The following is a 13,569-nucleotide window of genomic DNA, read 5'->3' on the forward strand; positions in this document are numbered from 1 at the left end:
CAACTCTCTGCTAAGCCAACTGTTTGTTTGTTTGTTTGTTTGTTTCTTTCTTTCTTTCTTCTTTTTCTTTCTTTCTTTCTTTCTTCTCTTTCTTTCTTTCTTTCTTTCTTTTTCTTTCTTTCTTTCAAGATTTTATTTATTCATGAGAGACACAGAGAGAGAGAGAGGCAGAGACACAGGCAGAGGGAGAAGCAGGCTCCCTACAGGGAGCCCAATGTGGGACTCGATCCTAGACCCTGGGATCATACCCTGAGCCAAAAGCAGATGCTCAACTGCTGAGCCACCCAGGCATCCCAAGCTAACTGTTTCAATGCGCAGGACAACAAGCAAATATGGCAAGGGAAGCAGCAGCCATGGTTCTACACAGAGAGCACAATTTACTTTGAAATGGAATTGTCTCTTGGCCACATGGATAGAAAACAAATACCTTTTCTGGCAACACATTTCCCCAGTTCACTGAGGATTTCTCTCCGTTCCTTCACACTGGCTGTTGTCACCTTCCCCGCAAAACGTTTTAGTGTCTCGGAAACCTGTGAAGACCAAGCCCACAAAGAAAATTTCAGCAAACTACAAAACCATGAGTGTGTATGCTGGGGAAGTGGGTACAGAATTCAAGGTGGTTCTCTTTGACCCAAGGTCTCTCAACCTCCACACTACAGACATTTGGGGCTAGATAATTCTTGCTGTGAGGCTGTCTTCCTATATTGTAGGATTCTGAATGGCATTCCTGGTCTCTACCCTCTAAATGCCAGTAACAGTACTCCACTCCTCCTGCCTCAGTTGACAATCCCAACTGTCTCCAGACATTGTGAAATATCTCCTGGTGGGCAAAATCACCCCCAATTGACATGTACTACTTTAACCCAGTCAACCGGCCAATACACCTTACTCAAATTTACACAAAAAAAGGCAAGGCAGAAGGCCAAACCCTCACCACAGAAAATATCCTTCCAGAATTATGTAAAATCCAGTGAGGACCCACTATATGCCAGTGCGTTTCCTTTATTCAGCTCTTGTTAGCCTCCCACATGGGGAATATCCACATCCTGGCAGGTCATTAGCAGAATGGAAGTACAGTGGCTGAAAGATGGAGAGCAAAGAGATTGAATCCTAGCTCTGCCTCTTACCAGCTGTAGACACTCCGTCAAATTATGTCATTTCCCTAGGGCACCTGGGTGGCTCAGGAGGTTAAGCGACTTGATTTTCGCTTAGGTCATGATCTCAGGGTCTTGGTATTAGGCCCTGCACTGGACTCTGTGCTTAATGAGGAGTCCACTTAAGATTCTTTCTCTTGGGCACCTGGGTGGCTCAGTGGTTGACTGTCTGCCTTTGGTTCAGGGTGTGATCCCGGGGTCTTGGGATCAAGTCCTGCATCAGGCTCCCCACAGGGAGCTGCTTCTCCCTCTGCATCTGCCTCTCTCTGTATCTCTCATGAATAAATAAGTAAAATCTTTAAAAAAAAAAAAATTATTTCTCTGCCTCTCTCCAAGCAGGCTCTCTAATAAATAAATCTTAATATATATATATCTCCTCTCCTTGACCATCAGTTCCCCATCTATACCATGCAGGTAATAGCACCTATCTCATAGGACAGTTAGTGGCTAAGCGAGAGAACCTATGTAGAACATTTACTCTTCTCTTGGCACAGGTCAGCTACTAAACTAGCAACGCTCGAGCCTCTGAGGTAGGCATCAGTATCCCCACTTTACAGGTGATGAAAGAGCAGATTCCCAGTCACTGCTCAGACTGGGTTGAAAGCCACAGCACCTGTATTTTTGAAACTAAGCCTGAAACCGATAGGTCTATAAACCACTGCCAACTGGCCCTTAGTTTTCAACCACCAACCATGTTAGCACAGCTGCACGGCAGGGGGGGGTCACGGGGGACGGGTCGGGACAGGACAGATTTCAAATACTCCTGAAAATCTGCTCCTGAGCAATATTCCAATATTCTCTAAGCTAGAGAACAGAAAGTCATGGATACATGAGCACTAGGAGAGGCCATGGTAAGCCCCAAGTAACTAACACACTGGTGCCCTCATCTTTTTCTTCTAAGGCTATTTGAGAGACAGGCCTTATAGTAAAGTCAGATTCAAGGGTTTATAGAGAAACAAAATTATGCTAAGGTTTTTTTTTTTTAATATTTAATTCCCTGATATAATTCTACCAGCAGTGAGTAAACTCATGTCAAAACTCTTTCATATAAGTGATTGTTTTAATACTGTCTTTTCTTTTTATAGTCATACATACAGATAATTAAGGAGTCAACATCATGTCAACTATACTTGAAAAAAAAAAAGTCAAAGCTGAAGAGTTCTGGAAACTCTGCCAGAAAAATCAGTCTCTTGTCTTCACTCCCCAAGGGCACCCTCTTTTACCAATTCTGGCTCATGATTTTGGGAGCTACCTCCATAATCTCTATAACTTGTCTGTGCTACTACTACTTGTTTTTCAGTTGTATTGCCTTCTATAGTAGCTCTTTCTCCAACCCCACCTCCTACCCTCCCCATTTCCCCAACATAATTCCTCAGTTTCATAATATGGGCTAGCTTACTATTCAGTGTTTACACTGTATGTAAATGGAAGGCATTTAACCACTAATTTTTTTTAAGATTTTATTTATTTATTCATGAGAGACACACACACACACACACACACAGAGGCAGAGACACAGGCAGAGGGAGAAGCAGGCTCCACGCAAGGAGCTCAATGTGGGGCTCGATCCCTGGTCTCCAGGATCACACCCTAGACTGTAGGCGGCGCCAAACCGCTGCGCCACCGGGGCTGCCCAACCACTATTTTGTTAAGATTTTATTTACTTAGAGAGTACACGCATGTGCATGCACCCAAGCATGAGGAGGGGCAGAGGTACAGAGAGAATCTCAAGCTGGCTCCCTGCTGAGCTTGAAGCCTGACCCTACCACTCTGAGATCATGACCCAGAGATCACGACCCGAGCCAAAAATCAGGAATCTGACACCCAACGGAACCCAGGCGCCCCACTTGACCTCCATTTAATACATTATGTTTACTATCCTACACAGCTTTATTAACCCTGGAGTTAATAAATGCACTTTTCCATCTGCCCTCAGTTTGCTTTATCTGTTCTAATTTGCACTTTGATCCCAAACTTTTTACCACTTGTACATTTGGGCAGACCAGGTATTCTACCAAATTCCAGCTTCCTAAAGAAGTCTCTCCCAGAACTTGATGACCTGGCCCGATTTGGTAGGTGACCCTCTATAGCTGCAACAGTGTATCACCCTAAAAATGTACTTTTTCTTGTGTTTAGATGGAGCACGTTCTCCATTTTGTGAAGTCCTTGCAAATCTGAAAATGTTCTAGCTTCACATTTAAGTTTGTTTGGATACAGAATATTAGGTTGAAATCATTTTCCCTCAGACTACTGGAGACATTCTCACTGAGCTCCAGCTTTTAGTGTTACAAAGTTCAATGCTGTTAATTTTTTTTTAATATTTTATTTATTTGAGTGAGAGAGAGAGAGAGAGAGAGAGGCAGGCAGAGGGAGAGGGAGAAGCAGGCTCCCTGCTAGAAGCCTGACTCCAGGCTCAATCCCAAGACCCTGGGACCGTGACCTGAGCCGAAGGCAGGCCCTTAACCAGCTGAGCCACCCAGGCACCCCTGCCATGCTGATTTTTGATTCTTTGTCTAAGACCTGACTTTTGCCCTGCAAAGTTCTAGGATCTTCTCTTTGTGTCCAAGGTTCTAAAACTTCACACAGGGCACCTATGTGGCTCGGTTTTTTGGGCATCTGCTTCGGCTCAGGTCATGACCTCCAGGTCCTGGGATTGAGCCCCATGTCTGGCTTTCTGCTCAGTGGGGAGTCTGCTTCTCCCTTTCCCTCTGTCCTCATCACCCCCACCCAGCTCGTGTTCTCTCTCAAATAAATAAAATCTTTTTTAAAAATTAAAAAATAAAATTTCACACTAATGTGCTTTGTTGTGAGTCTATCTTCATCCACTGTGCTGAGTATTTTTGATCTGGAAACACACCCTCCAGTTGAGGACAAGTTTCCTGAATTACTCTGCAGATGATTTCCTTGGATATTGGACCTCCTACACTAGTCCTCACAGTGATCCTGTTTTACACTTTCCAGAGAGAAAAGTTCAGGCTTTTGCCAAGGTGGAGAAAGACAGCCAGCGGGGATCTGACTGCATCAGAAAAGGGCTTTCCACCAATCTCCTAAATTAGCCCCGCCCAGTCACCCTCACTTCCAGAGGGTAGCTGATCCCCCCAGCTCCCATCTGTCAGAGATTCTGCCATGTGAACCAGCTGGCTTCTCAGCTTTCCCAACCGCTGGCTTAGGATTCATTTTCCTTAGGTCTGCTAAATCCTTCCCAGTCATCCCTTTCTAGTTTCCAAAAGTTTGCTGCTGTTGTCTGCTCTCTACTCTCCCAATCTCTGTGGGAATCCTTTTAAAAACCTTTTATTACTTTTAGTGAGGGTTGAGGAGACAGCAAAAATAGATGCATGAATACAACCCACTCTCTACCTAGAATTCCCACAGAGCTGCCTTTCCTGGATAATATTAAATTCTTGGCTATAGTTTCTCTCAAAAAGTTGAAAGAACTTTTTAGGTTCAGGGCTCTTCTTTCTCTTCATCAGAAAATGAATTGAGACCCCGTCAGAAAACTAAAGAAATGCATACCATGATCTTTCAGAGAAGTCTTTTGTTGGTGTGACCAGATGCAAACAGCTTTAAAGTTCACGTTTCTCTCTAGAGTGGCACTGTCCAACTCTGTGATGATGCAAATTGTTCTTTTGCACTGTCCAGTACAGTGGCTACCAGCCACATGTGGCTATCCACATGCTGAAAAGTGGCTAGTGCAACTGAAGAACTAAATTTTTCATTTCATTTACTTTTCACTAACTAGCCATTTAATACCCACATGGCTAGTGGCTACCATCCTGAATAACACAGCTCTAAAGAAAGGTTTCTGCACTTGAGTATTAATGTTAAACATTATGTGTCCCCCTAACTCCTTCCAAAATACCCAACAGACTAAGCTTTTCTTTCCAGGATTCAGTATACCTGAACTGAAACAAATTACCAGCTCCTTGCACAGGAAGTTCTCAAATACACAACTTCCCAATGTTCCTTAAGTGCTCACTCTCCGGCCTCAGAACCTCCCCATCAAAATCAAATTTAGTCTCTTCTCCCTGTTGATCCAAGGAAGCCAAGCTGACCCTTAGACACCGGTTCCTTTTTCCATATGATTGTCTTTTCACTCTAAAACACTCACAACTACAAGCAAGGCTAAGGTGGAGGAAAAAGTTTTTCCCCAAATATTTTCCTGAATTACAAGGAGTGATAACACTCGAGGGTCATAAGGCCCTTCGAAGGTAGTAAAGCTTCTTTTATTTTTAAGCAGGCTTTAATAACAACCAGCAACGTATAAAGTGCCCTACTTTATCTCCCTGAATCCTCACAGCAAACCTCTACCGTAGGTACTACCTTAGCCCCATTTTATAGACGGAAAGAGGCTTGGCGGGACTAAGTAACTTGCCCGGCATCTCGTGGAAATCAACGAGCTGAGACTCAAACTCGGCTCTGTAGAAATCCAAAGGCTGTGCTCTAAGTCTCTGCACATAGCCGGTACTACAGAAACCTCTGCTGAACGTAAAGTTTAAGGAAAAGTCGGTGTTGGCCGGGGCTTCGCTGCCGGGGGACTCGGGGAAACGCAGCAGAGACTCGTAAAGGCGAACTTCTGCAACTCCAGGGTGAGGGAGGGCCCCGCCGGGCGCCGCTGCGGAAGCCGCGGCCGGAGTCCCGGACTCCTCCAGCCCGGGGACGGTCTGCGCCGCGCGGGCCGGGCCGGACCAAGACCCGCGAGGAGCCCGGCCGACGCGGCCCCAGGGTCGCCCCCTCCGCAGCCACTGACCCCCGCCCCCCCGGCCCCTCCCGCCCCTAGGCCAGCGGCAGGAGCGGTCTGGCTCGGCGGCCGCCGTCCACACCCAGTCGCTGGCCGCGTTGGCCCCGCAGCCGCCCGCCTCACCTGCGTGTCCGCCGCCATCCTGCCGGCGCTGACTCCGGAACCGCTTCCGGAGCGCTTCCGGGTCACAGCGCGGGCCCACGCGGCAGGGCGAGGCCGGGAGCCCGCTGGGGACGGGCCTGGCGCCCCCGGGCGGGACGGCGGCCGCGGCAGCCCCGCGGGGAGGCGGGCAGCGGGATCGGGTGCCTGGGCCGGCGCTGGGAACGGTCGAGGCCCCCCTCCCCGGGGCCCCCTCCTCAGCTCGGGGGCCCCTCTCAGCCTGGCGTCGTGGGGGACGAAGGTCTTTGAGAATTTGTAATGCGGGGAGACCGCCCCGTAGCCTCCGACCCGCCTTCCCGGACTCCCCCACGTGGACCTGTACTGAGTGAAGACCACATCCTTTAGAGCAGAGTTTTAGATGGCAGAACTGACCCAGTAAAAGGGACACCTCCATCTACCATCTTCTCCCGAGCTGGTAACCCAGGGGTGGACGACCCAGCAGCTAGGGACCAAGGGGCGGTCTGGCTGCCAGCGGAGGATCCGGATGAAGAGGGGCCTGTCCAGGCAGAAGCCTGCCGGGCTGGGGAGTTGAAGGCAAGGCCATAGAGTGGGAGGCGGACATTGGGAAAGGGCCTCACCGTCCACAGGGCACGGTCTGAATTTTCAGTGTATGGATGGGCCAACTACATACTAATGTAGGGAAGGGGGTCTGGGGATCCCTGGGTGGCGCCGCGGTTTGGCATCTGCCTTCGGCCCAGAGCACGGTTCTGGAGTCCCAGGATGGAGTCCCGCGTCGGGCTCCCTGCATGGAGCCTGCTTCTCCCTCTGCCTGTGTCTCTGCCTCTCTCTCTCATAAATAGATGAATAAAATCTTAAAAAAAAAAAAAAAAAAAGGGAAGGGGGTCTGCACAGCTTAGCTCTTGGCCCTCTTAGCAGTGGCCTCCAAACCATAGTCAGAAACCCAGTTACAACAAATACCTTTACATCAGGACCCAGGTACATATTTCTAATCAGAAGGAAAACACCTACCCATGCAGCAATCACGTTTTATCTTAGTCACCACCTCTCAAGAATTGGATCTCCATGGTTAGATAATGCACTGGCATCATCTCAACGGACACTACACCTACTCAAAAGTATCTTAGAGGGACGTAGGCTAGTAGCCGGATGGCCATGGAAATAAGAAATCTGGTATCATAGAAAGAGTTAGGGGCACTGGCTGCTCTGTCAGTGGAGCATGCACCTCTTAATCTCTGGGTTGTGAGTTTGATCTGAGTTGGGATTAAGAGATTAAAAATAAAATCCTTAGAAAATAGTTAAAGCTGGGTGGTACTGAATGCTGGGAAAGCAGCACCTCACTTAATTACAAAAAGAACACTGGAAAGAAAAAAAAAAGGAAAGAAACATCCACTTCAAATAAAGCTCTACTGCTCTACCATGGCTCTAATGTCTAGTATACAGCACTGTAAACCTCAACAAGTACAAAATGAAAAGTTCAGAGACTTTTAAGAGAAGTAAGCCTTTATTTCCTTGTTTCACAAATAAACTTGGCTGAATTGGTTGCTTTTTGGTGATTAGTCAAAGAGACCAAATCCCATATCCTCGTCCGATTCCTCCGACTCTTCCTTTGCTTCAACCTTGGCTGGGGCTGCGGCAGCAGCAGGTGCAGCAGTGGTGGCAGCAGCCACAGGAGCAGCAGCCACAAATGCAGATGGATCAGCCAAGAAGGCCTTGACCTGAAGCAAGCAGAAAAGTTCATGATCAAAATGGTCACCCACAACCCCTACTAACCACAACCCCTCAGCTCTAGCTCAATGGCCAACAACTTCTAAGCCACTGAAGCCTTCCCCAGAAATGATCAGGCAAGACAGCTTGAGTATGGCCTGGTAAGTCTTAAGCCCCACTCTTATCCATCAACTAACCTCTTCCAGTCTCCTGTCATTTTTAAAGTCCAGGACACACCTCCCTGCTCCCAGCTTAAGTATACTCTTAAAAACGTATCTGCTTTGTAAAATACGATTAAAGCACAACTCCACACACTGCCATCCATTTATCCCATTTAAGGCCACTGTGGTCCTAGTGGGTTTTTACCTTTTCAGCAAGTGGAAAGGTGTAATCAGTTTCCACAGACAAAGCCAGGACCCGCTTGTATCCATTGATGATAGAATGGGGCACTGATGCAACAGTCGGGTAACCTATCTGCAGACATACGCTGGCAACGTTGCGGACACCCTAGAGAGAGGAAGAAATTACATTTCATTTTAAAAAAAAAATTTTTAAAGACTATTTATTAAAGAGAAGACACAGAGAGAGAGAGAGAGAGAGAGAGAGAGAGAGACGGAGACACAGAGGGAGAAGCAGGTTCCATGCAGGGAGCCCAATGTGGGACTCGATCCCAGGTCTCCAGGATCAGGCCCTGGGCTGAAGGTGGCGCTAAACCGCTTAGCCACCTGGGCCGCCCAGAAATTACATTTCAATTGAGGTATCTATCTTACAGACAAGACCGTGAAGCTCAAGCAAAGTTCAACAGCAGATAAGACTTCAAGACTGACTTGCTGTGTCTCACACCAAATGCTCCTGGCAAGGCAATTCAGACCCAGTAATTCATAAACATTTTTTGCCCTTACTCTAAACAGGAGTATTTCATACACCACAATGATGGCATTTACTTCAACAGTCCCCATTCTGTCATCATTCAGTTCCATGAGAAAAAAAAAGTTAAGCTAATTCCGATGAGAATTTCATCCACCATGAAATTTCCAAAAACAGCAGTATACATAACTGCAAATTTTTCATTTGTCCAAGAAAAGGAATTACATCTTTCATCACCTTACTTATCCATTTAAAAAATTTTTAATGGGGATCCCTGGGTGGCGCAGCGGTTTGGCGCCTGCCTTTGGCCCAGGGCGCGATCCTGGAGACCCGGGATCGAGTCCCACATCAGGCTCCTGGTGCATGGAGCCTGCTTCTCCCTCTGCCTGTGTCTCTGCGCCTCTCTCTCTCTGTGACTATCATAAATAAATAAAAAATTAAAAAAAAAAATTTTAATGCCGATGCCTGGGTGGCTCAGCAGTTGAGCGTCTGCCTTCAGCTCAGGATATGATCTCAGTTCTGGGATCGAGTCCCGCATCGGGATCCTGTATGGAGGCTGTTTCTCCTCCAGCTGCCTATGTCTCTGCCTCTCTGTCTCTCATTAATAAACAAAACCTTAAAAAAATTTTAATGGTAAAATTTTTTTTTTATTTTAAAGATTTATTTATTTACTCATGAAGACAGAGAAAGAGGCACAGACACAAGCAGAGGGAGAAGCAGGCTCCCTACAGGGAGCCCAATTCGGGACTCAATCCCGGATCCCGGGATCACGCCCTGAGCTGAAGGCGGACTCTCAACCGCTGAGCCATCCAGGTGTCCCTAATGGCAAAATCTAAGCAAACTAATCTCAGGTAAAGTCAGTTCTCCCCAGAGTGCTTGGCAACAACATTTATGTATCACACAGTCCTCACTTTTCTTTCTTCTTTACCTCAGGATACTACTCAAAAATTCCATGTTTTATTGCAGTCGCTAGAATAACAACGGCCCTCACTTCGTGCCCAGAGCTGCTAGAAAGCTTTCTATTCGTTATTTCTTTAAATCCGGGACGCCTGGGTGGCTCAGTGATTGAGCATCTGCCTTTGGCTCAGGGTGTGATCCTGGGATCATGGATGAGTCCCACACTGGGCTCCCTATGGGGAACCTGTTTCTCCCACTGCCTATTTCCCTGCCTAGGTCTCTCAGGAATAAATAAATCTTTTTAAAAAAAAAAAAAACAACAAACCAAACTCTTTAAAACTTCAACAACCTTATATTATTTTTATATTATTGCTGTTCTACAGATGAGGTAACTAAACAGATTAAATAACCATCTTGATTATGCGGCTGATTTCAGCTGCACAGCCGGAATCCAGTCTGAAGCTAGCCATACTCTCAACCATTAATGTACCAAGGGCCTGAAATGGACAGCTTGTACCTCCAAGAAGCGAGAATGCAGAGTTTCCTCTGTGATGTCAAGCACTTCAGGGTTGTAGATGCTGCCATTATCAAACACCTGCTGGATGATCAGCCCAAAGGAGAAGGGGGAGATGTTCAGCATGTTGAGCAGTGTGGCTTCGCTGGCTCCCACTTTGTCTCCGGTCTTAATCAGCTGCACATCACTCTGAAGAACAAGTAACAGTGGGCGGTCAACACCTGAACAGCCAGCAGGTCCACAGCAACCAAGCCCCCACCACTTGCCTGGCTAGCACTGGCCAGCCAAGTCCACTCACCAAGATTTCAATGGTGCCCCTAGAGATCTTAGTGGTAATGCCTAAAGCCTGGAAGAAAGAGGTCTTCTCGGGCCCCAGACCTGTGTTCTGGGCTGGCACAGTGACTTCACATGGAGCTATGGCACCAGCACGGGCAGCAGCAGGAACCTGAAGGGAAACAATATTAATTAGTCTCCTCTCCACAAATACAAGCTGAAAATGGTCAATTTTCCTTGTAAGAAGCAAAATTAATTACGAGACTCTAGCCAACCTGATTATCTTCTTACCTTATTGGCCAGCAGCATGTCCCTGATCTCAGTGAGGTCCTCCTTGGTGAATACAAAGCCCACATTCCCCCGGATATGAGGCAACAGTCTGCAAAGAAAGTTTGCAAGAGAGTGTCACCATTCAGTACTGATTCTTCTCTGGGAAAGGGGAGAAGGGTACCGAGAAAGGAGGACAAAGATGCCCAGGAGAATGAACTGACTTCTCCAGGGCTGGGTTGTTCTCCAGATGCCCTCGGATGGCCTTGCGCATCATGGTGTTCTTGCCCATCAGCACGACAGCCTTCCCGCGGAGGGACATGCGGATCTGCTGCATCTGCTTTGAACCCACATTGTCTGCTCCCACAATGAAGCATTTTGGATAATCATCCAAAAGTTGCTACAAAGACAAGCCAGAAACAATGTTTAGCAGGAGGAAAGAGAAACATCAAGAAAAACCAAACCCCATAATCACCGGCTTCCATCTCACTCCCTTCCTTCTAGGCTTTTTAAGTGACTCAGAAATTGGGACAAGTCCTCCCACTGGGAGCTATGAGTTGTAAAACTGTCAAATTTATCAAAGATTTGTACACTGAGTACGAATAGTGAAAATGAAGTTTCTAATTCAATCCCCCAATTTTTTTTTTTTTATCGTAACATTCATTTTTGCGGCACCTGCATGGCTCAGTTAAGCGTCTGCCTTTGCCTCAGGTCATGATCCCAGGGTCCCTGCATTGGGCTTCCTGTTCATGCTCTCTCACTCACCCTCAAATTTTTTTTAGACTTTATTTATTCATGAGAGAGAAACAGGCAGAGACAGAAGCAGAGGGAGCAGCAGCCTCCATGCATGAAGCCCGATGTGGGACTGGATCCCGGGATCTCACTCTGAGCCAAAAGGGCGAGATCCTGGGATCTCAAGATAATCTTCCCCAATTTTTAGGGATTCATTAAATGGCTGCATCAACAACAACAACAACAAAAAAGCCATTCCAAAAAAGGTAGGCTTACTGCAATAAACAAATACCAATAAAACAAACAACAAAACGCTACCTGCAGGATCTAGATTGTGGATATGGGACTACTGGACAATTCTTTTAAGTTTTCTGTGTCTGAAAACTTTCATGATAAATAGGGTAGAAGAGACTAAGCTCCACAAGGCAGCCTAATGCCTGCAAAACAGGATGGTCTGCATTTCTGGGCAGGGAGGATTCCCCCACCCTCAAGACCATCCGTGAAAACACATTAACGGGATTTTTTTTTTTTTTTTTTTAAAGATTTGAGGATCCCTGGGTGGTGCAGCAGTTTGGCGCCTGCCTTTGGCCCAGGGCGGGATCCTGGAGACCCGGGACCGAATCCCACGTCGGGCTCCCGGTGCATGGAGCCTGCTTCTCCCTCTGCCTATGTCGCTGCCTCTCTCTCTCTCTCTCTCTCTCTCTCTAGGACTATCATAAATTAAATAAATAAATAAATAAATAGGATTTGAGAAAAAGGTGCACTCAGGAGCAGGGAGGGGCTGAGGGCCAAGCAAACCCCCCACTGAGCAGGGAGCCCCAAGCTGGGCTAGTACCCAGGACCCTGGGATCATGATCCCAGCGGAAGAAGGCAGATGCTTAACTGTCTGAGCCACCCAAGTACCCATGAGGTGTTTGGTATCGTGATAAGACCTAATATGCAACAAGTTACCACTTTATAATGAGTCACTCATTGGCTCAGGCGTTCCCAAAACGGGGGCAGAGGAGCATTTAGTATAAATGCTATTTGGAAGCCAGACAGACCACAGTATGAATGCTGTCATCTTAGGAGCCACTCAACCTGCCTGAGCCCATTTACCTGCAACAAGGAGGGGAGAAGGCGCAGATCTCCGCACACTGCGAAAATTAAACGAGATTTGCCTAAAATGGTCATTTAGTAGCCGGTACCCAGGAGATGCTCAACACCCGACAGCTCACGGTCCCTGTCAGTGCCCAGGGCCCAAGCAGCAAAACGGGTTACCGCGACCCATCTCCGCACTTACGATGATCTTAAGGAAGTAGTTGGATTTCCAGGTCGCCCTGTCTTCCCTGGGCATCACGGCGGTGCGTCAGGGATTGCCACGCAGGGTTTAAAGACGATGTCACTGCGGGGAGAGAGGGAGCTCAGACAGCCCTCGACACCCGTCACCTCGGCCCCACCGGGCTCCAAGCCCGAGGCCTATGCGGGGCGGGCCACACGTGAGCGCGCGCCCGCCCGCCCGCCCGGCTCGGGGTTGCCGCCGCCGCCGCCACTCGGGGAGCGCAAGCCCCCGCCGAGGCCCCAGGCCCAAGAGCCCTGGGCCCGGCCCCTCCCGTGATCTCACAAAGAGCCCCCCCCATCTCCCCGCGGCCCGGGCCCGGACCGACGGCAGCGGCCACACGAACCTCCCACGAGGACGCCTGGAGAGAGGAGGGCCGCGCGCCGGCGCACACCTTTTATATGTGAGCCGAGCGGCCAATCAAAAGACCCAGACAGTCTCCCCACCCCTTAGCTGGCGCCGACGTCTGCCTGGTGACGCCACCCTGAGGTCGGCAGCCATTGGACGATGGTGCTGCCACTCTAGACAACGGGAAGCCGCCTTTAAACCAAGCGGTTAAGGAAGACGCTGTTTCCTGTTGGAGGAGCCGGCTCCAAGCTGCTGCCCTCTGCTGGGCTGGAGGTGCTCGGGTGCAAGGGCTAGAGCTCGCGAGCTGAGCGCTGTTTCCGCCTGCCCCCTGGCCAAACCGCAAACTGAAAAGAATACTATGTGGAACTGAGGAATAATTGCACATGCTTTTTAGAAACAGCATGGTCTCTTGTCTACTTGACAATTTGTTCTTCTCCCTACCAAAACGGAGGAACCCTTTGAAACCTAAGTCACGGGCCGCCCGGGTGGCTCAGCGGTTTAGCGCCTGCCTTGGGCCCAGGGCGTGACCCTGGAGACCTGGGATCGAGTCCCACGTCGGGCTCCCTGCATGGAGCCTGCTCCTCCCTCTGCCTGTGTCTCTGCCTCTCTCTCTGTCTCCCATGAATAAATAAATTAT

At 48.4% G+C, this 13,569-nt stretch overlaps 2 protein-coding genes across 2 annotated transcripts in view; both read right to left on the reverse strand.

The window, feature by feature from the left end:
* Positions 1–6,054, reverse strand: part of GCN1 (GCN1 activator of EIF2AK4) — a 59,312-nt gene extending 53,258 nt beyond the window's left edge. The window contains exons 1-2 of the mRNA XM_038575295.1: positions 6,016–6,054; positions 428–530 (exon numbers count right to left, since the gene is read on the reverse strand). Coding sequence (XP_038431223.1) covers positions 428–530; positions 6,016–6,033 — 121 coding nt within the window. The 5' untranslated portion in view covers positions 6,034–6,054. The remainder of the gene's footprint in view (positions 1–427; positions 531–6,015) is intronic.
* Positions 6,055–7,498: 1,444 nt separating this feature from the next.
* RPLP0 (ribosomal protein lateral stalk subunit P0) lies at positions 7,499–12,650 on the reverse strand. The gene is given in 7 exon segments (NM_001252137.1): positions 7,499–7,727; positions 8,083–8,223; positions 9,998–10,183; positions 10,293–10,439; positions 10,559–10,646; positions 10,759–10,934; positions 12,549–12,650. Coding segments are annotated over 7 exon segments (954 nt in total). The 5' UTR covers positions 12,603–12,650; the 3' UTR covers positions 7,499–7,565.
* Positions 12,651–13,569: the final 919 nt, after the last annotated feature.

Source organism: Canis lupus, chromosome 26, assembly GCF_011100685.1.
Source record: "Canis lupus familiaris isolate Mischka breed German Shepherd chromosome 26, alternate assembly UU_Cfam_GSD_1.0, whole genome shotgun sequence".
Lineage (NCBI taxonomy): Eukaryota > Metazoa > Chordata > Mammalia > Carnivora > Canidae > Canis > Canis lupus.